Below are 23,475 nucleotides of genomic sequence, written 5' to 3'. Positions count from 1 at the left end.
TTTCTCGCATCTTCCTTACTCGATCTTAACTACCTTCGTTTTCCTAGTAGTAGTTGTAGTTGTCGTCGTCGTCGTCATCCTCTCTTTACCAGTTACACCCCTTCCTTCCGTCTACTTTCCCTCCCATTTCCTTCCTTCTCCTACTCCTTCTCTTTCTCCTCCTTCCTCTCTTAGATTCTCTCGCGAGAGAAATAACTTACTTACGACGCAATTAATTCGTCCGTGTAATTACCGGGCTAATGGCCCGTAAGATTAAGAACCTGTAAGCCGAGCACTTGAGAGCGTGCATTGCACGCGTTTTGCTACTTGCTTCTTCCTCCCTCTCCTCTCTCTCTCTCTCTCTCTCTCTCTGTGTGTGTGTGTGTTTCTGTCTGTATCTTTCTCTCTCTTTCTTTCTCTCTCTCTCTCTCTCTCCCTTTTTCATACACACGTAATACTTCTATCTCCACTTCTCTTTATGGCACCAACTGCGAGCACCGCTTACGTTTATCGCGATTAAAGGATAATTAATAACGCGTTACCGCGGAAACGGTCCAACTAGGTACTACTGCTACTGCTACTACTACCACTATTATTACTAGTACTACTACTACTACTACTGTTAGTATCGCTACTGTTACTACTACCGCCATTGCTACTGCAACTGCAACTGCTACGACTACTACTACCACTATTATCCAACTATCTCGTTTCTCTGACTAATGACCTCCGTATGTGACTCGGTCGAGTTCGGTGTGGAAAAGGAAAAGAGAGAGGGTTGCACTAGAAAAATTTTTCTTTTTCGATAAAGAAGCTCGGAGGCTGGGACAAATCTGGCAAACGATGCTAAATTGCTACCGGCGCGCTGACTCGCTTGCTAATGCTCGCCACGTTAAACGGTTGAGAAAGAAAGATAGAGAGAGAGGGGGAGAGAGAGAGAGAGAGAGAGAAGAAAATTGTAGAAAGTTAAACAAGGACAACCGCAAAAACCACGGCCAGTGGTGCCGCCGAAGGCTATCCTTGTTGTTTTGCGCAATTACGTTCGCGCAGTTGAGAGAAGAAAAGAAAGTGTTCGATCGAAGGACGTTCTCTTCGTTAAGCGCAAAATCCTCTGGAAAATTATTATCGTTATCTCGCACTTATTTTACGTCTATTAAATTCGATTTAATTAGATGAAAACGTTGCGTTGGTTATATAGAAGAGACAGGCGTGTTGAAGAAACGGAACAACCTCTAACTAGATTCGAAATCTTCGAGTATCGCTTCGGGAACAGCCGAGTATCTTTTCTCGCGTCTTAATTAAGCCGTGAACGACTGCGCTACCAAATGCGTCGTCGTCGTGAACGTGAAACGAAGCCAGGTAATACTTGCGTACGGACGTGCATACATATATACGTACGTACATACATGCATATATCTATACATACATACATATATTATACATACATATATACATACATCGTACGTACGTCGTGTACGTAAGTACATTTTACGTAAATACGTACTTACATAGGACGAAGAAACGAGACACGAGTCGTCGTATCAATTTACATGGAGAGACCGAGAGAACGCAATTAGAGGCGAACGCCTCGAATTCCTGAAAATTAATTCGTACGACGTTTTTGTACGTTCTATCGGTATATTTCTTGCAGCTTGGCTTTTAAAGAATTCGATCGAAGAAAATGATAAACTTGTCCTTCTTTTTTCTCTTTGTTGCAGTATTACGAGATGTCGTACGGCCTAAACGTCGAGATGCACAAACAGGTAAATATCTTTTGCATTCAAGTAATTTTGCCATTTTTACAATGACGCACGTGTCACAACGTCGAGTCGCAAAGAAAAACACATGTGTCTTGCTCGAAACAATATGACGTCGTTTTCCTCATATCTGACATACATACATACGTACATACATATCTATGTAGCGTGAATCGCATAACGAATTCGAGCTTGGCTCCTCCAATATTTCCATCGTTGGTTACGATTCCCAAATGAAATTTCATTCTTTCTTTCTTTGTTTTTCTTTCTTTCTCTTTTTTTTCTTTTTATTTTTTTTTGTTTTTTCTTTCCTCGTTGTTTATGAAAATTCGTTATAAATTCAATTTATTACGTTTTTCGTTTTTTTTCTTTTCTTTTCCTTTTTTTTTCATTTCGAAAAGATTAAAAATGGTCACGTTATACCGTTCGGTCTGCATATAGACACTTGTACGTTCTCGCAATATCCTCTTTTCACCGTCTCATTCCACTTCCTCTTTATCACGATCCTCTTCCTCCTCCTCCTCCTCCTCCTCCTCCTCCTCCTCCTCCTCCTCCTCCTACTCCTACTCCTACTCCTACTCCTCCTTCTCGTTTTCCTCCTTCGAGTGGCGTTTTATTTTCCGACTGCGTTACCGCGAGAGGAGACGTCGCGCGTCTCGTCGAACGTCGCATGTTTGCCAAAGTCATTAAGGTGAGATAAGTTTGCTCGGAGTATATACCGGCGAATAAACATTTGCCGCGATGACTCGACGACACGAGTAACGATTTAACGAAAGGAACGTTGGAACCGAAGAACGAGAAAGAGAAAGAAGAAGGATATTCGATGTATTTTTCTTTTATTTATTTTCCTTTTTCTTTTTTCTTTTTTACACAGTACGATGGCTTCTCGATTTAACGCCTCGAGAAAAAAATGTTTTTCATTTTTTGTCCTTCTTTCTTTCTTTCGTTTTCTTCTGTTTTTTCCCCTCTTTCTTTTCCCCTTTTTTCTCTCTTTTTCCTTTCTTCTTCTTTTTGCTTCGATCAGTACAAATTATGCAAGACGAAGAATCGACATTTTCGTGCGATCGTTTTTCGATATCTCGCGTTAAAGGATTCGTTTTATACGTGTGTCGCATACTTATTATATCCGCGCGTATGTATGTATATAATACTCGAAATCTCTCGGGATGTCCTCTCACATGTTCCTCGGTTCTTGTTAAACGTTTCGCTGTACTTATTCCGACAGCTTTATCTTTAATCTCTTCTCATTACTCGTCCAATTCGGAGTCTCTCTACCTCGCGTGGCTTCATTTCTGCGGTGTTGGCACGAGTTACCCGAGATTAAAATAGAGGAAAGCGCACCCTCTCTCTCTCTCTCTCTCTCTCGCCAAGCCTGTCCTTTCAAGCTTTCAAAATACGAACGCTCTTGACTCCAAGGCAACTCCGAATCTCTTTGCTTCTTTTCCTTTTTTTCTTTTACTCTTAAAAAAAAAAAAAAAAATAAAAAAATATTTAGCTACGTAGTTCGATGACACCTCTTGAAAATCTTCTTTCAACTCGCATTGATATCGGCCGAATCATTCAAGCTTTTAAATGCGATTTATAGTTGAAAACTAGTCGCTCGTTGTCTATTATGACATGTCTATTATGAATCTTATGATATAATATACGATATAATACTTTGGAACCTTACTTCGTACGTAGATATACATTTGTGGATACACTTGTACGTGTATACGTACACATATTACGAATGGATATCGAACAGTCGGTCCAGCAATAGAGCCGTTTATAAAAATTTAAAGACATTTCATGAAACATCCTCGCGTAACATACATATACGTAAAAATACACGTACGTATTTCGTACAGCAATGTATTAATATATGAGAAGAGCTATCGTTCGCAGCCATCGAGCATCTCGTATAATGGCGAAAAATGGAAGAGGATGGAGAAGAGAGGTATTACGCTCTCGCTAAGCCACGATGTTTTTTTTATTTTATGCCGTCTGCGCTATATAATACGTATAAGTGCTTTATAATTTCTATAAAAGCTCACAGAGCGTGCAACGCGATATTCCGCTCCTCTTTTCCTCCGAGTTCTTCGTTCACCCTCCTGGCGGTTGGTGGTTGTCCTTACCGACGACTGCATTTTCGTCGAAAAAGTCAAAGCTATCGTCTCTTTTCTTCTTTTTTGTCTTCTTTCTTTTTTTCTTCATTTCTCTTTTCTTTTTTTTCTTCTCTTTTTTCTTTCTCTCTCTTTCTCTCTCCTTTTTTTACCTTCTTTCCTCTCACGGCTTAGAGGCGCGATCATCGTTACGTTAATGGACGTTTTAATTACGATGCGCCTTTTTTTCTTTTTTTATATCCCGCAGACCGAGATATCGAAGAGACTGAACGCCATTATCGCCCAGATCCTGCCGTTTCTTTCTCAGGAACATCAGCAGCAAGTTGCTACGGCTGTCGATAGGGCGAAACAAGTTACCATGACGGAACTCAATTCCATAATAGGGGTAAGTACGATTAAAGTTTTAAAGAAAAGTAAAGAGAAAAATAGAATAAATAAATTTATCCTCGCTTAAACGCAATTCCTTTACGATATACTCTCGCTTCGATATAATTTACTTTACTTCGGCGTAATTAATATCTCAATAATTTTTATTCGCCGATACGATATACCCCCAGTTAATTTCGGCAATCGACTTTGGCATTCTCGTCGTCATTGTCGTACCTCACGACCGAGATTAAAGTCTTTCTATTTATATTCGAACGTCGTAACACATCGCTGAAGTAAAACCGGTTGAAAGCGAAATAACTAAGAGGGAGGTGTGAAACGTTAAAATACGTTTATTATACGAGTCGACAAAAATTTTATTAACTCTTTGGGATCTTAAAAGCGTTCTCCGTTTCATTCAAATCGCATGCATATATAAAAACGATCACGGTAAAGAAAAGAAACGGAATGGTTCTCGATAATAAAGGACAATATCGATGGGATATATATTGAAAAACAAATAAATTTCATACGCGTATCGATCGAAGCTATCGAGGATGCAAACTACGATAAATAAACGATATATCTCTCGTCGACGATCGTTCCGTTCATACTTAATATAACGAGGAAACTTGTATTTTTGTGTCGAGACGATAAGAACACTTACTCGTTCGAAATTGGCATTGAAAATTGGTGGCGACCCGTCGCGTATAATTGAGTTCCAAATTGGTACTCCTCTTTCCTCTGTCTCTCTCTCTGTCTCTCTCTCTCTCTACCTCTTCGCGTGCATGACTCGAATAATTTTCCAGTCGCCGATAGCAAAGCTTAAACTAACGTGTGCGGGAAATCAAGCTCGGTGTCTTCAAATCCGGAGAATGATCACGTTTATTCCTTCGATGAAACGGATTGGGACGGGGAGAAAGGGTTTGTATAAAACGAAAAAAAAAGAAAGAAAAAGAAAAGAAACAGATATAAGAACTGTCATGCGTACGTAATCGAAAGGGTAGTAAACTCGGGCGAGATCGTTGTTCCGTACCGTGTATGCTAAAGAATGAATGAGAAAGAGTTAAAGAGGAGGACAACGGAGACGGAGAAAGGAAGCAAGAGGAAGAAGGCCACCTTCGTTTGGACAAAAGGGAAAAAAAGAAAGAGAGAAAGAGAGAGAGAAAAGATAAAAGAAGAAACGAAAGGGAGTGCAGGGTGAAAAACGGTCATGTGGTTCTTCGGTAGTCAGGTGGTGTATCGGTAATAGGGTAGACTGGAAGAATTGAGAGAGTGAGAGAGAAAGGTGGGGAGGGGAGGGAGCTTGAGTTTGAGAGGGGAGACGCGTTCTGGAGGCGATGAGGGCAAATAGACAGAAGCGCCAACCCTCCATGAATATGTATTACTCGGTAAACAGGGCTTGAATCAATATTTCGTTTAATAATACTGCACACGGAACGCAGCAGCCCTTCGAGCTCCCTTCTCTCCTCTCCCTCTCTCTCCTGCGTCTGTCTTTCTCGTACACACGCGATCGTGCTCTTACACAGCCCCACACGGCTTTTTGTCACGCTTTTACCCCGCTGCGTTTAACGCGCAGGTAAGGGGTGAGTCTCACCTCGAGACTTAACCATTCCTACTTTCAACGTGACGCAACCCCTCTTTTGTAGTTCTTCTTGAGGGATGGTTTCTCTCTCTCTCTCTCTCTCTCTCTCTCTTACTCTTAGGACTTTGTCGCATTTTCCTCATAAATATCTGTCTATCCGGTCTTGGGTATTATTCACGTAGCGTTAAACCTCGTTTAGGACTATTACGTTCCGTTCGATCGTTTGCTATTTGAATACAAATCGTGTGCACGAGCATTTACATCGTGGAAGAACAAAGCAGCGACTTTTCGATATTACCAACGATTTAACATTCAAGAGCGAAATAGAGCGAGAAAGAGAAAGATAAAGATAGAGATAGAGAGCGGGAGAGAGAGAGAGGATAATAAAGTGGCACGTGATGAATCCGGACTCAAAGTCGAGGAAGGGAGTTCTCTGGAGGGGTAGCAGGAAACTCGAGTCGGTGTGGCCCTTAAACCGGAAGTCGAGTGGCCGGGGGGCAAATTGCACGGTACTTCCTCGCGTACGTGCCGGTAGCGGGCCGCAAATACGTCCCCGGAGAGATAAACGTTGGCTGGTCTTGGCACCGACGGGAATCTATGTACCTACGTATATATACCTACGTGACCTTCTCCCGGCGACTCATTCCAAGCAAGGAACCTACATAGAGAAGGCAATCCGCAGCCCTTGGGGCGAGTTCACTGGGCGGAGACGGGGAAATAACTATCGCACACAATCGGCGCGTAGCCCGAGAGGGATTATTTCGTATAATCCACCCCTAGTGCTGGCGAACCCCTCAGGCTCTTCTCTTTCTCTCTCTCTCTCTCTCTCGCTCTCTCTTTGCACACCCCTAAGTGCCTAAAGTGAAATCCACGATAAGCACGATTCGCACGCGTAACGAGTTTATCGGGATTCCCCCTGTCTCCCCTTTCACATTTACGACCTGAACACGCATACTATCGCACACAAAATTATACGTATATACAAATGTCGCAATCCCCAGGGCTCGACGACCGGCCGTCCCCGACCCTCTCTCCTATTGGTCTTCCTTAACGCTTTCTATTTTTGACCCTACCATCTACAACACGTTCGATACTCTTTCCTTCTCCCTTTCTATAATATATACAGGAGTTACATGCTTATGTATGAACAAGAGCTACGTGTCTCTCCTCTCTTTTCGGTGTTTCGAACGTACACGATCCCATCGGCGTTTACGTTTCTTCTTCGGTAGGGTGGGTAATACGAGAAGAGCGAGCTCCTAGACAAATACCCGTACCTGTCCGCGTTTCAAAAGGGTGGATAGTAACGAGAGAAGAATCACTTCGTCGACACCTCCTCTAAATATATTTTATTCAGGATATTAAGGATATTAAACCTACGAATAGAGTCACATTTCGATTTCTCTATACGATTCTTATTTATTCGTTTAGCAAATTTTAACTCGAGCTCGTCTCTCGAAACGTCGCACTTAAACCGTTACGTTGACAATATTCTTTTCTTTACCATAAACACTGTCGGTGGTTTGCACGTCCTTGCGAGAACGTACGAAACCTATCGAAATAAAAAACATTGACACACATACGTTCACGCTCGTTAAGTATAATTATGTTTTCCTTGTAGACGTTGCAACAACAGAGGCCCGATATTCCGCGACTACTGCAACAAATGCACGCTCAACAACTGCCACCAGGAGCGGCTATAGGCGCGCATCCAGGAATCCCCGGTTTACCCGGATTGGGACCAGCTGCTGGCCTTCCGGTACCGACATCCGCTTCCGCGGCTTTGCTCGGTCTTGGACTGACTCCGGGTGCAGCGACGACACCCGGAACGACGGCAGCTCATCCGCTTTCGATGCTAGCTAAGCCGGAGATTCATCGTGGTCAACCGGACGATCTCAAAAGCAACGGTGGTCAGTTTCTTCTTACATCCTCGATTTAATCGATTTTATCGAAAATTTCATATATTCCGTATCGATACAAAGACGTACGAAAATGTACGAAGCGTTGAACGTAAAATCTTATGGCAAATGTACGATTCTCTTTCTCTCTCTCTCTCTCTCTTTTCTTTTTTTTTTTACGTTCGTCATAAATTTCTTTTCGATCGTATTCGTACGTCTTTAATAATTCGATTAAACAAATAATAATAATAAGAAGGAGTTGAGAGAAGGAAATGAAACGACTAGAGAGGTTAACGTTTCAGATATAAATTAGGAGATATTCGTCTCGTAGCGTGGAAGGACCTTTTTGTTATACGTACATGGTATCCAAGTGGTATATACTACGTTAGACGCGGAATAACGACAGATCGCGTGTTTAGTTTCTTCCGCATAATGATCGAAAACGCGGGTCGCGTTGAGTCGAGTCGAGTTGAATTTAGTTGCGTTGCGTTGCGTTGCGTTGCGTTGCGTTGCGTTGCGTTGCGTTGCGTTGCGTTGCGTCGCGTCGCGTCGCGTCGCGTCGCGTTGCGTTGCGTTGCGTCGCGTCGTTACATGCCTCACGAGCGCTCGCGTATCGCGTTGTGTTGTCGAGCGAAAGTCTTGATGGGACATGATAATCCATGATGTTACCGGCACACGCGAACCTTATCGCGTCGAGTCGAGAAAAAGTATATGAAATTATTTGGTTATATATATATATATACATTTATATACAGGGTGTACCTTAACACGCGCTCCTAGTATTCGCCGTGTACTACGCTTTGAGGCACGAAAACAGTGAAGAAAAAAATATATAAATAAAAAAAAGAAGATAAAAAGGAAAGAAAGAAAGAAAGGACGGAAGGAGGAGGAGGAAGTAAAAAAAAAGTACGTTCGCATATTCGTGCGTGATCTTTGACCATTTTTCCGTTCCAACGATCCTTATCGTAAACCGAGTTGGTATAACCAAAGGACAACGGTGAACGCGCTTATGCCATTGTATAGAATAAACGTCTGAAATTTGTGAAAAGATAAGACACAATGTGGCGCGGTAATTATAGGTTTGCATTCGGACGCTATACGTGCTCGTTTCGAGCACTTCCTCGTAGATAAAAGGTAAGGAATTACATATATCGATGTTAACTGATAAGAAAGAGGAAAGATGATTTTATGAATTTCTTTCACTGTTTTCGTATCTACGATCGGGACGTACAAAGGAAGTTTTTCGCGTGTTAAAGAAATTCAATCTATCTATATCTTTAGCGTTTAAAGAATGATTCGCATAAATGCTTACAAAACGATGTCTGTATTTTAAAAGGGGATATTATTAAAGCGTGATTCATTCATTCGTCTCTCGACGAGAGTCTGTTGATGTGAAACGTTCGATATAAATACCAACTTGTTACTACGTATTAAGGACACCCTGTATATAACAGGAGATTTTCGAAAAGATTTCATTCGACCAGAGCCATAGAAAACGAAATTTTCTACTCTTTTGTAGACGAACCTCGTTTGATCTCGCGATACTCGACGCGTATGTACATACATATATCATTTCCGTCGAATGAAAAGCCCGCGTCCAGGCGTGGTTGGGATAGTGGGGTGGGGCGCAGAGGTGCGGTGTGCAGGGCGCTGAAAAAAAATATGTAGTATCTAGGCGACGCAAAGGGAGAGGAGGAGAAGAGCGACGAGGAGAGACGAGAGGGAAGAGGGAGGAGGAGGTGGAGGAGGTGGAAGAGGAGGAGGAGGAGGATATGATGGGGATGGTGCACGAGTCGGTTCGCTTGCCCGGAAATTTCCAAAGCGCTTTTCGGGTATCCGCTTTCGAGAGACGAGAGCGTGTTGCGTCACCCTGTTAGCGGACACCGGCGGTTTTCAGCGAAAAGCGCATAAATATGCATGAAGATCATTTATACGGGTGCCGTTTTCCCTCCCTTCCTCTCTCTCTCTCTCTCTCTCACACATACACTCTGTCTCTCTCACTTTCTCTCTCTCTCTCTCTCTCTCTCTTCCATAGACCTCGCACATCCCTTTCTATGTTATTAACATTTTATCGACGCGTTTCGCGCGTGTACGTTTTCCACCGCTCGCTTTTTCTAGACTCTTTCCACGCTCCGTCGGACGGAGTGAAAATCGTTTTCGATGATTAAAAGGAATAAAAGGGAGAAAGGAAAAAAAAGGAAATAAATAGAAAGAAAAAAAAAGAAAAGAGAGAAAAAGTAGTTAAAGGTGAAATATAAAAACGAATACGACGTCGGTAGTTCTCTATTCATTGAAAGTCGGGGCTAACGAGATACTTTTTTTTTTATTCTGTTGCAGGTCTTAGCTCGACCGAGGAGAGACACGTGAGTAGGCGAACGATTTAAACGAAAAAAAAAAACAAAGAAAAAAATCAAAAAAGAAAGAAAGAAAGAAAGAAAGAAAGAAAGAAAACGTTCGATTTTTCCGCATCTTACTCCCGAGAAAGGGAGATCGTAAAGGAGTCACGCGAGCTACGAATTTTGCGATCGGATAATACACTTTTACGTGGAGATACGTACATATGCGTACATACGTGAGTGTACGGGGCTAAACGATTCTTTTTTTGCTTTTTTTTATTTTTTTTTGTCTTTTTTTTTTAAATGTTCCCAAGCGCTGCAAGCGGCTCTCGATCGTAACGAATTTCCCCATTATCCGCGTCGAATGTCGGCGCGATGAAAGGCGATAAAGCTGTTTTTTTTTCTCTCGCGGTCGTAATCAACGCTCGCGCGGAACGTTCGCCTCGGATATTGCTGTTATTGCATCGTTTATATGCACGTAGCTACTTCGTACGTACCTACATGCACAGGTGAACGCACCGTGTCTATGTATGCGCGTATGCATGCATGCATGCGCGCGCGCGTGTGTGTGTGTATGCATGCGTGTATGTAGGTATCTACACGGTTACGAATCTCGCATCGAAATTTATAGCAACGCGATCTCGCGCATCGTTAAATATTTCTCATTCGGAGAACTGGGCATATAAATTATTTATCGAAACGTCAAATTAATAATCCGATTAGCCGTGAAATCGTGGCAATTGGACTCGTTGATAGTCGTCGGTGGGGTGGTAAGCGACAAGAGAGGACGAGGATGGCGCTTATTGCCAAAAATTTTATGAAAGATGAAGATACGAGGGAAAGGGTTAGGTTTTTTAACGTTCCCGCAACTTGTCCAACGCAATTAGCATATTTTGGCGAGGGCGAGTTCTCTTTGCAAGAAGAAAGAAAAGAGAAGAGCAGAGCAGAGAAGAGAAGAGGAAAGAAGATGAAAGAAGAAAAGAGAAGAAAAGAGAAGAAAAGAGAAGAGTGCTTTCGCAGAGAGACGCACAAGCACACGTAGTCGAGTCGTAAGTCAGAGAGAAGCAGCGCGTGCAAGCGTACTCGAGCGTGCTGGTACTCAACGTAGCTTCGTGTATAACACGCAGATTACACGCGTGTAACTTTTCGTGCTCGCGAAGGGTGGTAGAAACGAGCGGCGCGCCGTGGTGCCGGCTGCTGCTTCGCGTATACCCGCTCTCTCTACGGTGCAATTTATGTTTTCGACGGACGCTCGAGAGCCACGGAAAGTGGCCGCATGGAAAGAGAGAAAGAGAAATAGAGAGAGAGAGGGAGAGAGAAAGTACACGAAGAGGAGTAGTAGTACTAACAGCGAGGGCAGCCGCTATGTTGTGTAGTAGTTGCTAGTAGTCGAGGAATAGTGGTGCTGGTGGTGGTGGTGGTGATGGTAGGGGTGAAGTTCAACTACTACGTTCTGGGATTAAGCACGAAAGTGAGAAAGAGAGAGAGAGAGAGAGAGAGAGAGAGAGAGAGAGAGAGAGAGAGAGAGAGAGAGAGAGAGAGAGAGAGAGAGAGAGAGAGAACAAAAACGTAACAAACGCATTTTCCACCTTTCTCCGTCTCCGTAAAATTACCTGTCCGTTTTCACCTTGTCGAGATGAAATTACGAATTCAAATATGAATTTTAAGCGTACTTCGTATAATCTCTTTGTTATTCTAAGAGAAGGAAAGAGAAACGTAGAAGGTGAAGCGTTAAATTTATGCCCGATATATCTTCCGTTCGCGTCCTACCGAGTTTGTAGTACATACCTACCTATATACATAATTCCCGTGTTCCGATTCGATCGTTAATTTAATTCGGCCGAAGAATTAATTATCCTAGCGACGTGAGCCTTCGGTCAATTCTCGGAGAGAGCCCGCCAGCGTTGTTTATAACGTGCTTGCGCGAACAGCGAATGCATTAATATGTATTACGTGAAATATGTAAATACGTATGAATGTGTATATATGTACGTATGTATGCATATAACTATATATAATACGTACCTACGAATCCGTTAAGCTCTTTTACATGTTAAGAACTCGAATTACGGAACAATAGAGGGACATGGTCGAAAGTACTTTTCAGACGTTTACGATGCCGCAAAAAAATTGTTAAATAGAAGCGAAGTGAACGGGCTATCGCGCGTGAAAAGCATGATAGGTAAATGGAGAGACAGAGAGAGAGAGAGAGAGAGAGAGAGAGAGAGAGAGAGAGAGGGTGAGAAACGAGGAAGAAAAAGGACAGACGGAGGTGGGGATAGTGGAAAGGAATCGCTCGTGAGACAAGAAAGAGCAAACGAGTGGGAGAAAGAGAAAAAGAGAGAGAGAAAGAAAGAAAGAGACGGAAAAAATAATGGAAAGAAACGAAGGTAGGCCATAAAGAAGGGCGAGAAGGGAGTGCGGAGCGTGTATTATAGGTTTGCCGAGTCTGTAATCATCGCAGGACCGCGAAACGCCCACCGACGCCCTCTCATTCCGCGTCTTGCCATTCTATTTTCCTCTCTTCTTCCTCTCTTCGTGCCCGAGGCACTTTCCGTTCTGAGCCTTCTGCTCGTGTCCTCCATCCTTTTCTCTCTTTTTCTCTCTCTCTTCCTTTCTTTCGTTTTATATCTCTTTTTTTTCTTTCTCCACTCGCAGCCGTACGTTATGCATGCCCACTCTATAATCATTATCGGCCCTACCAGGCCGACCCCTTCCCTTCTCCACCCCCAAGCCTTTCCTCCCGTCCCTTTTCGTCTCGCAGCTCATTTTCTGTTCTCTTCTCACACTCCTCCGGAGATAAAGATAGATAGATAGAGATGGAGAGAAAGAGAAAGAGAGCCTCGGGCCACCGCATCCTATCTTTTCCTTTTTCTACCCTTTTACCTTCCCTCTTGTTCTCCCTTCCTGCCATGAATTCCATTATACTTCATTACAACTTGACCGATGGCCGAGGACGCGTGCCACCTTGTGATTCGAGAAATTTCACTCGAATATCGGCAATCCTTTCTCTCTTTCTTTCTTTCTTTCTTTTTTTTTTGGTTTCTTTTTCTTTCTTTTTTCTCCGCTCTCACGAATCCCTCGTTAGAATTATACATCCTACAACAGTTCGACACGAGTTTTATGTAAATACGTAGACGTAAAAAATGAAAAAGACAAACGCGCAGTAATTTCGAATGTATGCGTTTGTGCGCGCACGCGTGTGTAGGTATATTTTTATTCAAATGAAAAAAGAATTTCGTAAAAACCGTCAGGTTGTAAACGTAAAATTGAAATTCATCGATCGTTGGATGACGAGCACGGAACGCGAGCGAACGCTCGACGACGATAATAAAAGTGGACTCGACTAGATCGTTAATAGTGCGGTAATCGCGCTGACAGCCAAAATTACATTTTAATATCGTCCTCGCGGGCTAAACGAGTACGCTCTACCGAGCGTTCCGCGTTTCACGTCGCCCGCTAAAATCGAAATCGATTACCGCGAAAGCTCGTCCGACGATTGTTAATAACCATCGACGTAGATAATTATGGTTTGTCACGTAACATCCTGCGTGTAGAAAACGTCTTGTTTCTATTATCGTGTATTATGAAAATTGGATATATATTTTGATTGGACTAAATTCATTTGAGAACGATCGAGACTTAAGCGGGCTCCTCGGAATATCTCTTTCTTTTTCTTTTTCTTTTTCTATTCGTTTTGTTTGTTTGTTTGTTTTTTTTTCGTTTCTTTTCCTCGTCTTTCGTAAAAGAGATCGTCCGTCTAATCGACGATCCTTTCGTATTACAGAGAAGTTCCATATCTCCCGGTGACAAGTACAGTCGACCACGAACGCCGCAAGAGTCCCATCACGGTCATCATTCCCAGAATCATCACGATCACTCGATCCACATAAAGAAAATGAAGAAGGAACAGGACAAGGACATCGGACACGTAAGTTCGATGTTTCTCGGTGTAAGTGTGTTTACACGTAGGTAGACGCGCGTAGGTAAACGATAAATATCTGGTACAGGAGAGAACTATAATTTAGTCGTTCCGAAGAAATCCTCGATTAATCGGCGTCGCTGAGGCTGCTTAGATCTCTATCGCTAATTAGATTCCTATCGAGTGTCGCTGGTTGCATTAGAGAGCCGATACATAATCTCGATTAGATAATCACCGTCGTGGTCGGAGCAGATAATTAAGGAGAGAGTCGATCGAGTCGAGATCACGTTTTTCTTTTTTTTTTTCTTGGCTCTAACAGAGCGACGGGGAGAAGAGCGATCAGGATCTCGTGGTGGACGATGCGAGCGAGGGTCCGACGAGTCCGGTGGTCAATGGAAGGTCGTCTCCTCGAGAAAATGGGATAGACAAGGTGGTAGTGGCGCCATTGGGTAGCAGCGTGCAAACGAAAAAGGACATAACACCGCATTCGCCTAGAAGTGGGACGAGCAGCAACGCGAGCACGCCTTCGGCAAAAAAAATGGAAGAAAGAGAGAAGGCTACGACGCCGATCTCGAAGTCTCTCACGCCGACTTCCGGTTCGGTGGTCGGTGGTGGCGGCGGCGGCGGCGGCGGCGGCGGTGGTAGCGGCGGTGGCGGTGGCGGAGGTGGCGGCGGCGGCGGCGGCGGAGGTCTGAAGCCGTCGGCTTCGGCGAAACTCTTGCAAGGTCCACCTACCGGCGGTGCCGTTCCTGGGCCTTACCCTCCTCATTATCCACCCGGACCACCTCCCCATCATCTCGGGCCAGCTGCTCAACATCCTCACGTCGACATGATCGGCTACAACGGTTACGCGCCACCTAGAGCACCGCCTTCCCTTCAACAACTTTACGATCCCCACGTAACGATGAGGGCACCCATGGTGGGCTCGGTCGGGGTACCTGGTGGCAAACCGTGAGTACGAATTAATCGCGTCGTTTTATCCTCTCTCGCTCCCCATCCCCTATAGTCTTTTCCCCCCTTCCCCCCGTAGTTTCCCGATGAAAAAATTCAATTTTCGCATTTGACTTTTGTTCAACAGGGCGTACAGTTTCCACGTGTCGAGCGAGGGACAAATGCAACCTGCAAATTTCCCTTTGGACGCTTTGATGGGAAGCGGGATACCGCGTCACGCGCGCCAGATTAATACTCTCAGTCACGGCGAGGTCGTGTGCGCGGTCACGATCTCGAATCCTACCAAGTACGTTTACACTGGTGGCAAGGGGTGCGTCAAGGTCTGGGACATCAGTCAGGGCGGGACTGGAAGCGCGAAGCCGGTTTCGCAGCTCGATTGTCTGCAACGTGACAACTACATCAGGTTCGTGGAAATTACCTTTTCCGTCGACGATCCTGTAAACGCTCTTTCTCCCTCTCCCCTCTTCCTTGCGTTTTCGGTCCGACCAACTTTCCTCTTTCGCGTGCATTCATCGAACGATGGATACGCAAAAATAGAACTTTTATCGCGTGAAATATACGATGAACGATATTCGCGTATATTATGACGTTACATTGCAAAATTAATAACGACTCGAAAAGCGGCAGTGATTTATAATGAAAACAAAACCGCAGGAATCGAGCGTTAGCACAAACTCTCTCTCTCTCTCTCTCTCTTTCGATATTTTACGAACGTCAAGCGTATTTTTGCATTGTAATAAAATTCCAAGCGGCAAATTGTTCGCGTTTCGCTCCTCCGCTGTGTGATCGTTAATGCTCGTATGTTAATTAAATTTCATACACGTTTCTTGCAATCACGTTTCCCGTTCCTCTCTCTCCCTCCCCAGCCCCCTCACCCTCCCTCTCCCTCGTAGAACCTTTACCGGATTTGATATATTTTAGCCCCGCTTATATGTAAATTTGGTGCGCTATTGTTCGATTAAAATCTCCGTGAGCATGCATTAATTATCGTTGAAAATACGATCTCGCGATGAACGAATTTTAATACCAGCGTCTACATTATCTCTAAAGTATTCTCTTACAGTCGCGTTATTTAAATTATCGCACTCGATCCTGTGATACATTATCAGAAAACGTCATTCGTTTTGACGAGCGTTATAAAAGCATTGTTTCCCCGTACGATACAGATCGGTGAAGCTATTGCCGGATGGTAGGACGTTGATAGTTGGCGGGGAGGCTAGTCAATTGAGTATCTGGGATCTGGCCAGTCCAACGCCGAGAATCAAAGCCGAATTGACCTCGTCGGCACCTGCGTGCTATGCTCTCGCGATCTCTCCGGACTCCAAGGTCTGCTTCAGTTGCTGCAGCGACGGAAACATCGCCGTTTGGGATCTTCAAAATCAGGCGTTGGTCAGACAGTTCCAAGGTCACACGGACGGTGCCTCTTGCATAGATATCTCTGCGAACGGCTCGAAACTCTGGACCGGTGGTCTCGACAACACAGTACGCTCTTGGGATCTCCGAGAGGGTAGACAGTTGCAGCAACACGATTTCACGTCGCAGATTTTCTCTCTCGGTTACTGTCCCACCGGCGATTGGCTCGCCGTCGGCATGGAGAATTCGAACGTCGAGGTGCTTCACGCTCTAAAACCTGACAAGTATCAATTGCATCTGCACGAGTCCTGCGTGTTATCCCTGAGATTTGCCTCGAGCGGCAAGTGGTTCGTCTCCACGGGAAAGGACAATCTTCTGAACGCTTGGCGCACGCCTTATGGTGCCTCGATATTCCAGGTAAGAAAGTTTCTCTCTCTTTCTCTCTTTTTCCCTCCCTCTCTCTTTCTCCCTTTCTTCGAATCGTTAAAAACTTGCAAAAAGAGTTATTATAAAATTTCGCGAGCGTGTCACGCAATAAAAATGATTCACTTACGGCGAGATTGGCCGGCGAAGAGTTAAAATGTTTCATCGATCGACTAGCAAAATCAAGCGGATGATCTCGTTTCGATTACACTTTCGAATAAAAATTCAAATTTCGTTCGAATCGCGATATTTGATTTTTAGAGGCAGACTCTCGCCGCGAATTCGAAAGATCTATAGCCTTCCATCGTCAGGCGTGTTTCCAAAAATGTATTTTACATCCCGCTTGGCACTACCTCTCTATTTGTTTTGTTCCGCATAAATCCGTGCAGTTGGGAAACCAGAATACGGTTTTTTATTTTCCTTTTTTTTTATTTTTATTTTTTTCAGATTTTCCTTGATAATATATAAACTGCGCGCGATCGTTGTGACCCGTAAAGTAAAATTCGTAGGTACCTATGTGGTACTTCCCATACGTACATACGATACTCCGACAGAGATAGAATCGAACGTACTAATGTTTCGATGTAGTAGTTTCGATTTCACGTTGAAATTGGCTTCGCAAACGGAAAACGCGCGCGCACGTGTTTCCTAGGGTGAAATATTTTTAGCGAGAAATGACGTATCGGCGAGCATATTTGTTTTATCCCTTTATATCGTTGGTCTCGTTCGACGCCTCGGTATATTTTTTTCCTCTTTCTTCTTCTTCTTCTCCTTCTCCTCCTCCTCCTCCTTCTTCCTCCTTTTTCTTCCATGTCCTTTGATCGTATTTTTACTATCGGACATATGTCGATCGATTGATTTCAGTCGAAGGAATCGTCATCGGTGCTGAGCTGTGACATCTCCGCGGACGACAAGTATATCGTAACCGGTTCTGGTGACAAAAAGGCCACGGTCTACGAGGTTCTTTATTGAAGAAAACCAAATGGAGTCTCCTCCGCGTCGTCATCGAAGATCACTTTCCAAGCGTTCGTCTATATAATTCGTGTGTTACGTTATTTACGAGCAACTTTGTTGCCGTTGTTGTTCTTGTTATCGTCATCATCGTCGTCGTCGTTGTTGTTGTTGTTGTTGTTGTTTCTACCGACGGAAAGAGACCGTTTGCAAAGTTGCGGGCAACAAGTGGATTCATTTCGAAGACAAAGGAAAGGAAATTCGAGAGGAGTTAAACGGTCCGAATTTTGATAGCTCGTTAAATCTAATCCGTCGGTGGCGATTAGTATAAAATGCTCGAGAGCATTGGTGAATTTATATACACGATTGTAGATAGATTTTCACTCGAATCGTTCGAAACGAAGCAGATTCTTGCGTTTTTCGGAAACTGCTTCTAATTATTTTCCTATGAATTTTCTTTTCGATCTTTTGTCTTTCCAATTTCTTTTTCTTTGTCCTTTTTTTTCTTTTATTATCATTATTATTATTTTTTTTCCTTGTTACGGTCCGATCGACGTTAAAACGACAGAATCGGTCCAAATCGCGAGTTTCGTAAGTTCTCGAATAAGTGACTCGAAGATTCGAGCAAGCCTTACTAAAGTTTAAATTACCGTAAAAGAAGGCGAAGGACGAGAATGGGAGTAGAGCGAGGAGGAAAGGACTCGAACAACGAGCTCCGATAAGCTCCCTTTAATAAGCGATCTTGAAAAGCGGTTTCGTTCGTTCCGTTTCTCTCGACGCGCATAAATGAATCGCCTTTGGCAACGAGATCGCACATTAATTCTACTTAGGATTAGAAGGTATAGTGACGAGCGTAAAGTAACGCTTTGCTCACGCATATCTTGCCTCTCTTGTAAATTTTGTATATATCATAGATATACATGTGTGTGTATGTATATATATATACATATATACATATATATATATACATATATATATATATATATAGCGAGCATCACGAGCATACCGTCATATTTTTCTACGTCCACCGAGAGAGCTCGGTGGCAAACACGAAAAGGATAACTCTTTGTAAATATTAATCGAGATTTAGAGATTATTATACATAAACGGATAAGAGTCGAAGTAATAAAAGAGTATAAAGCGACGTATTAAATCAATGTTACTAACTTTTCATTCCTCCTCGAGTATTTATTCACCGACCCGAAGAACAAATATTTTCAGGTAAGGTAAGTAACGTAACGTATACCATCATCGTTTCCGAACGTAATAACAAAAATTTTATGCGTGATCACACGAGACATTATAATCCTTCTCGTATGTATATATTACGATAAAATGGTAATGGGTAATAGAAAATATGTCGATATCTATTAATATCCGTGGAATTAGACGATCGAGAAGAGAGAGAGAGAGAGAGCAATTTGAATTTGAAACTGGTAGATGATAGGAGGCGCAGGTGGAGGCGGAAGCGGAGGCGGAGGCGGAGGCGGAGGTGGAGGAGGAAGAGGAGAAAGCAGAGTAGTGGTAAAGAACATGGCAGAGATCGCGGTGGCCGTGCGAAAGCCACCACCGAGTAGGTAATTAGCGATGCCATGCATGCACACGGTTCAGCCGTATTCAATGGAAGGTTCATCGACGTAACGTTATTATGATAGCGGCACATTTTGCATATGTGCCCGCCATCGGGATATAGAAGAGTATTGCGACGAGGGTTGTGTAGCAGAGAGAGAGAGAGAGCGAGAGGGAGAGAAAGGAGAAAGAGGGGTGGAGGTTGAACGGGGAAAGGATGATTTTACGCGGGATTTGCCGCACGCCGAGTCGTATTTGCATGGTAATGATATGCGACGCGGTAGGAATGACGCCCGGGGACGTTGTCGGGGAAACCTGCTGGATGTGGGGGTGAGGAGGGGAATTTTACGTAGGTTTACGGGGGTTAGAAGTTGGAGGGGGTCGAGTACCAAGCGCGACCGACGGGACGCCCACGGCATTTCGCGGATGAATCTTGAATATCGCGCTCTAGCTAAATACGGATCGGTTATTACGGATAATTCAAGGGAGAAAGAGGGTCGCGAGAGTGGGAGACGGAGATAGGATTTATCGCGTTAGGGAAGACGTGTCCCGTCTATGCGAACGAAGGCACGCATTAATTTCGATGCTGAGATTAACTTATAAAAAACATATATTCGATTAATTTATACCGATATCAATGAGAAATATATAGTGGAATAAAGTATTCGAAGAGAGAATTGTAATCGATACGGGAAAGAAATAGAGGGAAACAAAAAAGGTAGTTTCTCGAGTGATACGTAATTACGTGGCACGACGGTAGTTATGAAATAAAGTTTTTAAAGCATACGTTACGACACTTGACAGCACAACCGAGCGTTTCCGTGTAAAACTACGAGAGAACAGGGATAGGTTACGAGCTCTCGTAATAAAAAGAAAGGAAAAGTAAAGAAGTCACAGGGAAAGGAGGAGGAGGTGAACGCGTCTCTATTTTTCCCCGACGAAAAGCAAACGTAGCGACAACGCGTATCCTCTCTTTTATCAGAGCTTAATGTATTCTCATAACGAATTCATGAAGCGTGTGTCGGATCGTATATGCGTGTGCACGTAGGTAGGTAGGTGGGTAGGTAGATAGGTAGGTATATAATATGTATATATATTTGTATATATGCGTACATATATATACAACGTGTGTACGTATATGTATGCGTTGTATATTACGTAGGGAAGACGGATGGCTCTGTTGATTTTCAACGTCGGTAGAGAAGGATATTTTACGACTTGCCGATTTTTATCCGTTTGAATATACGAGCGAAGGAGTGCGGTAGAGAGAGAGAGTGCAGAGAGTTTGGGCCAGACAAGCGACGCAAAGCGCCACCCACACGCGAGGCACTAATTTTCCCTCTGTCCGTTGGCGTCCCACTGCGGCGGTGGCAGCGGCGGCCGGTGCGCACACAAACGTGGCAAATTAACAGGCACGCAAATGAGCGAGTTCACGCGCTCGCTTTCGTGTTTCACCGGTACCTCTCTCGTCACAATTGGACACTAATAAACGCGCGCCAACGTGTTCTTCCTCTCTCTCTCTCTCTCTCTCTCGTTGTTCTCATCCGCTACCGCCATACCGACCAACTCGCGCTCTTGTGTGAATGGGAAAGTACAACGCTTCTTTTTTTTTCTTTTTTTTTCTTTTCTTTTCCTCCCCTCCCCCATTTTACAGCACGGAGAGAACCGAAGAAAATCGTCCGTCCGGCAAAAGCGAAAGGAAGAACATCGACTCGCTTGGTTGCTCGTCGAAGCCCGTACCGGAGAGAGAGAGACGGAGAGAGTGAGATGAGGGAGGGAGAAACGAGGTAGAGAACGGTGTTACCCGATACGCTTCGATGCACGGAAAAAGAAGAACGGGGATAAATTTTCGAAGCGATTCAATTGCTCGCGGATGAGTCTATGTATTTTATCGGATGGACCCTTTATCGATAAGGGACGGTTCAACTTATTTACGAAAGACTTATTGTTCTTCTTCTGCAAATAAATCCTTTTCAATTTCGAAAGAGTTTCGTACAGGTACAGATGCGCCACGGTGTTTTCCGATAAATAATACATCCTCGTACAAAAATTTCTGTCACTTTATAAATTTACGATAAAACGTGATTTACAGTTTTATTTCCATCCCTAACTTGCTAATCTTGCACAATCCTTATCAATAATTTCACGATGAATGTTATTTCTTTTTCGCTTTTCTTTTTGTTTCTTGTTTTTTTATTCGACCAAGGGTATATTCAAGCTCGTTTAAAAATTATAAAGAGCGCTTGAATATTTTTGATCTTGGATGTACGTGTACAGTAGTATATCACGTGAAAGCGTTCTTTCGTATATATCGGGAAAACAACGAACGGTAAGATAAAAAAGATGGTGCCTTTGGCGATTGCGCTTTCCGGTTGCCTCGGTGTCTAACAAAAATACGGGATGCCACGAAAAGGCTTGTACGGCATGCATGTGTGTGCGCATATACATATATATATATATATATATATATATATATGTGTATATAATATATGTATATATATATACTCACGAAACCGCTCGAACGAATCCTTTCGTGTTTGTTCGATCTTCGCACAAGCAGGATATGAATATTCGAGGTCGGCTTCCTATCTCACGGAATAGTGGACTCTTTGAAGAAGATTCCATTTTATGATGAACGTGCACGATATATACGGGTCAATGGAAATAGAAAAATGATCTATTTTTCTTTTCTCCTTTTTCTATTTTTTTTTTTTTTTTGTCGGGAATAGTCCGCAGGTAGATAAACGTATCGCTGAGCTTTAGAAATGATATTTCATTTAAGGATTAAATGAAATATTACGAGGATCATTGATTACATAGATGAAACGATTCGGCATAAAATGATCATTCAATCGATCGTGTTTTTTCTTTTCCATTTTTTCTGTTTTTTGCTTTTCTTTTTTTTTCACGCGTGAAAAACAAACGCGATCGCACTCGTGAAATCTCAATCCAATCGGAACGCTTTTAAAACGATCGTTTTTCGTGATTCGCGTTGAACAATTCTATTCGTTTATTCGCGCGAAGCAGGATTAATAAATATCGTCCGAGTGAGATATATAGAGGGAAGCAGAAGGGGGAGAAGGAGGAGGAGGAGGAGGAGGAGGAGGAGGAGGATGGTCGAGGGTAGCTCCGTTAGAAATATCCGTCCACCCGTCTGGAAATAATTCCTCGGCGATCGTCTGCGAGTTACTACGCGTATCTCGGAAATAAATTGGTACGCGTGGGCTCAGGAGGTTGGCGCGAGAAAAGGGTACGAGGATGAGGCGTACGGGCGTATCGCGAGCGCGATGAAAGTCACGTTTCTCCACCGAGAATCGATCCCGTAGCCCAATAAACGGCGAAATATATTTTTCCAACGCGACATTTCGTGGATATAAATCTTTGAAATCGCGTGAGATTCGTTTCGCGCCTACCATCGACGTTCGTTCCTCCGACGAGCTTTCCTCTCTTTATTTATCCTTTCCCTGATCCTTCCGCGAGAATAGCCGACGATATCGCGAGATTTTAATATCTTTGTTTGAAAAAAGAACAAAAAAAAAAAAAAAGAAAAAGAGGAAGGAGAAAAAGGAAAGAAAAAAGAAGCAGCGCCAACAATTATCCTGGGTCTAAATTATCGCGAATCTTTCTTCGACTTTCCGGCATTAGTAGACGTTGAAAATCCTTTCGCCGACGAGTTCCGAAGAGAATTCTAAAGTGAACGAAACGGAGATGGGAATAGTCTTGGAGGCACAAGGTGGCAGTTAGCGGAGAAGAGTCGTAAACGCGATGGTAACGCGTGTATGTACGAGCGTTAAAAGTCCGCTGCTACCTTCCATAAGCACCATACATAAATGTATACGTACATACGTACGTATATATAAATATATGCGTGTATACGTATAAATGGAGAAGAAGGAGGATGAAGAAGGGTATATAGTTGAAGCCGTTTGCCCGATGAGCTCGGCTACGCTTAAATTTCTCGGTAGTCTGGCCGTAAACGGCAAAACGAAGACGAGAGAAGACAGGATGCGGGAGGACACGAAGGAAGGAAGGAAGGAAGGAAGGAAGGAAGGAAGGAAGGAAGGAAGGAAGGAAGGAAGGAAGGAAGGAAGGAAGCAAGGAAGGAAGGAAGAGTCGTAGAAATTTATCGTGCGAGTTCACCGCGTCTCGGTACGGCGGAATCGCGGTGATTACACGGCGAGGTAATAGCCTCGCATATGGAGACCAGAGATTCTTACTCTCCTTCTCTTTCTTCGTATGCCGGCATACCCGTCGGCGTTTACGAGCGTTTTCGGCGAGGCCTT

General features: G+C 43.6%; 1 protein-coding gene across 4 annotated transcripts in view; it reads left to right on the top strand.

Moving 5' to 3' along the window:
- LOC127070209 (protein groucho-like) overlaps positions 1 to 18,776 on the top strand; it is a 40,399-nt gene extending 21,623 nt beyond the window's left edge. For 2 of the 4 annotated variants that reach the window (XM_051007956.1, XM_051007954.1), the window contains 9 exons: positions 1,698 to 1,742; positions 4,089 to 4,226; positions 7,411 to 7,699; positions 10,025 to 10,050; positions 13,811 to 13,954; positions 14,265 to 14,896; positions 15,024 to 15,299; positions 16,063 to 16,666; positions 17,537 to 18,776. In XM_051007956.1, coding sequence (XP_050863913.1) covers positions 1,698 to 1,742; positions 4,089 to 4,226; positions 7,411 to 7,699; positions 10,025 to 10,050; positions 13,811 to 13,954; positions 14,265 to 14,896; positions 15,024 to 15,299; positions 16,063 to 16,666; positions 17,537 to 17,644 — 2,262 coding nt within the window. In that variant the 3' untranslated portion in view covers positions 17,645 to 18,776. The remainder of the gene's footprint in view (positions 1 to 1,697; positions 1,743 to 4,088; positions 4,227 to 7,410; positions 7,700 to 10,024; positions 10,051 to 13,810; positions 13,955 to 14,264; positions 14,897 to 15,023; positions 15,300 to 16,062; positions 16,667 to 17,536) is intronic. The other 2 variants (XM_051007957.1, XM_051007955.1) reach the window with 1 other exon arrangement.
- The last annotated feature ends 4,699 nt before the right edge of the window (positions 18,777 to 23,475 follow it).

The sequence above is a fragment of the Vespula vulgaris genome, chromosome 1 (genome assembly GCF_905475345.1).
Source record: "Vespula vulgaris chromosome 1, iyVesVulg1.1, whole genome shotgun sequence".
Classification (NCBI taxonomy): Eukaryota; Metazoa; Arthropoda; class Insecta; order Hymenoptera; family Vespidae; genus Vespula; species Vespula vulgaris.
The sequence above is the reverse complement of the archived record's forward strand: the minus strand, read 5'-3'. Positions and strand labels throughout refer to the sequence as shown.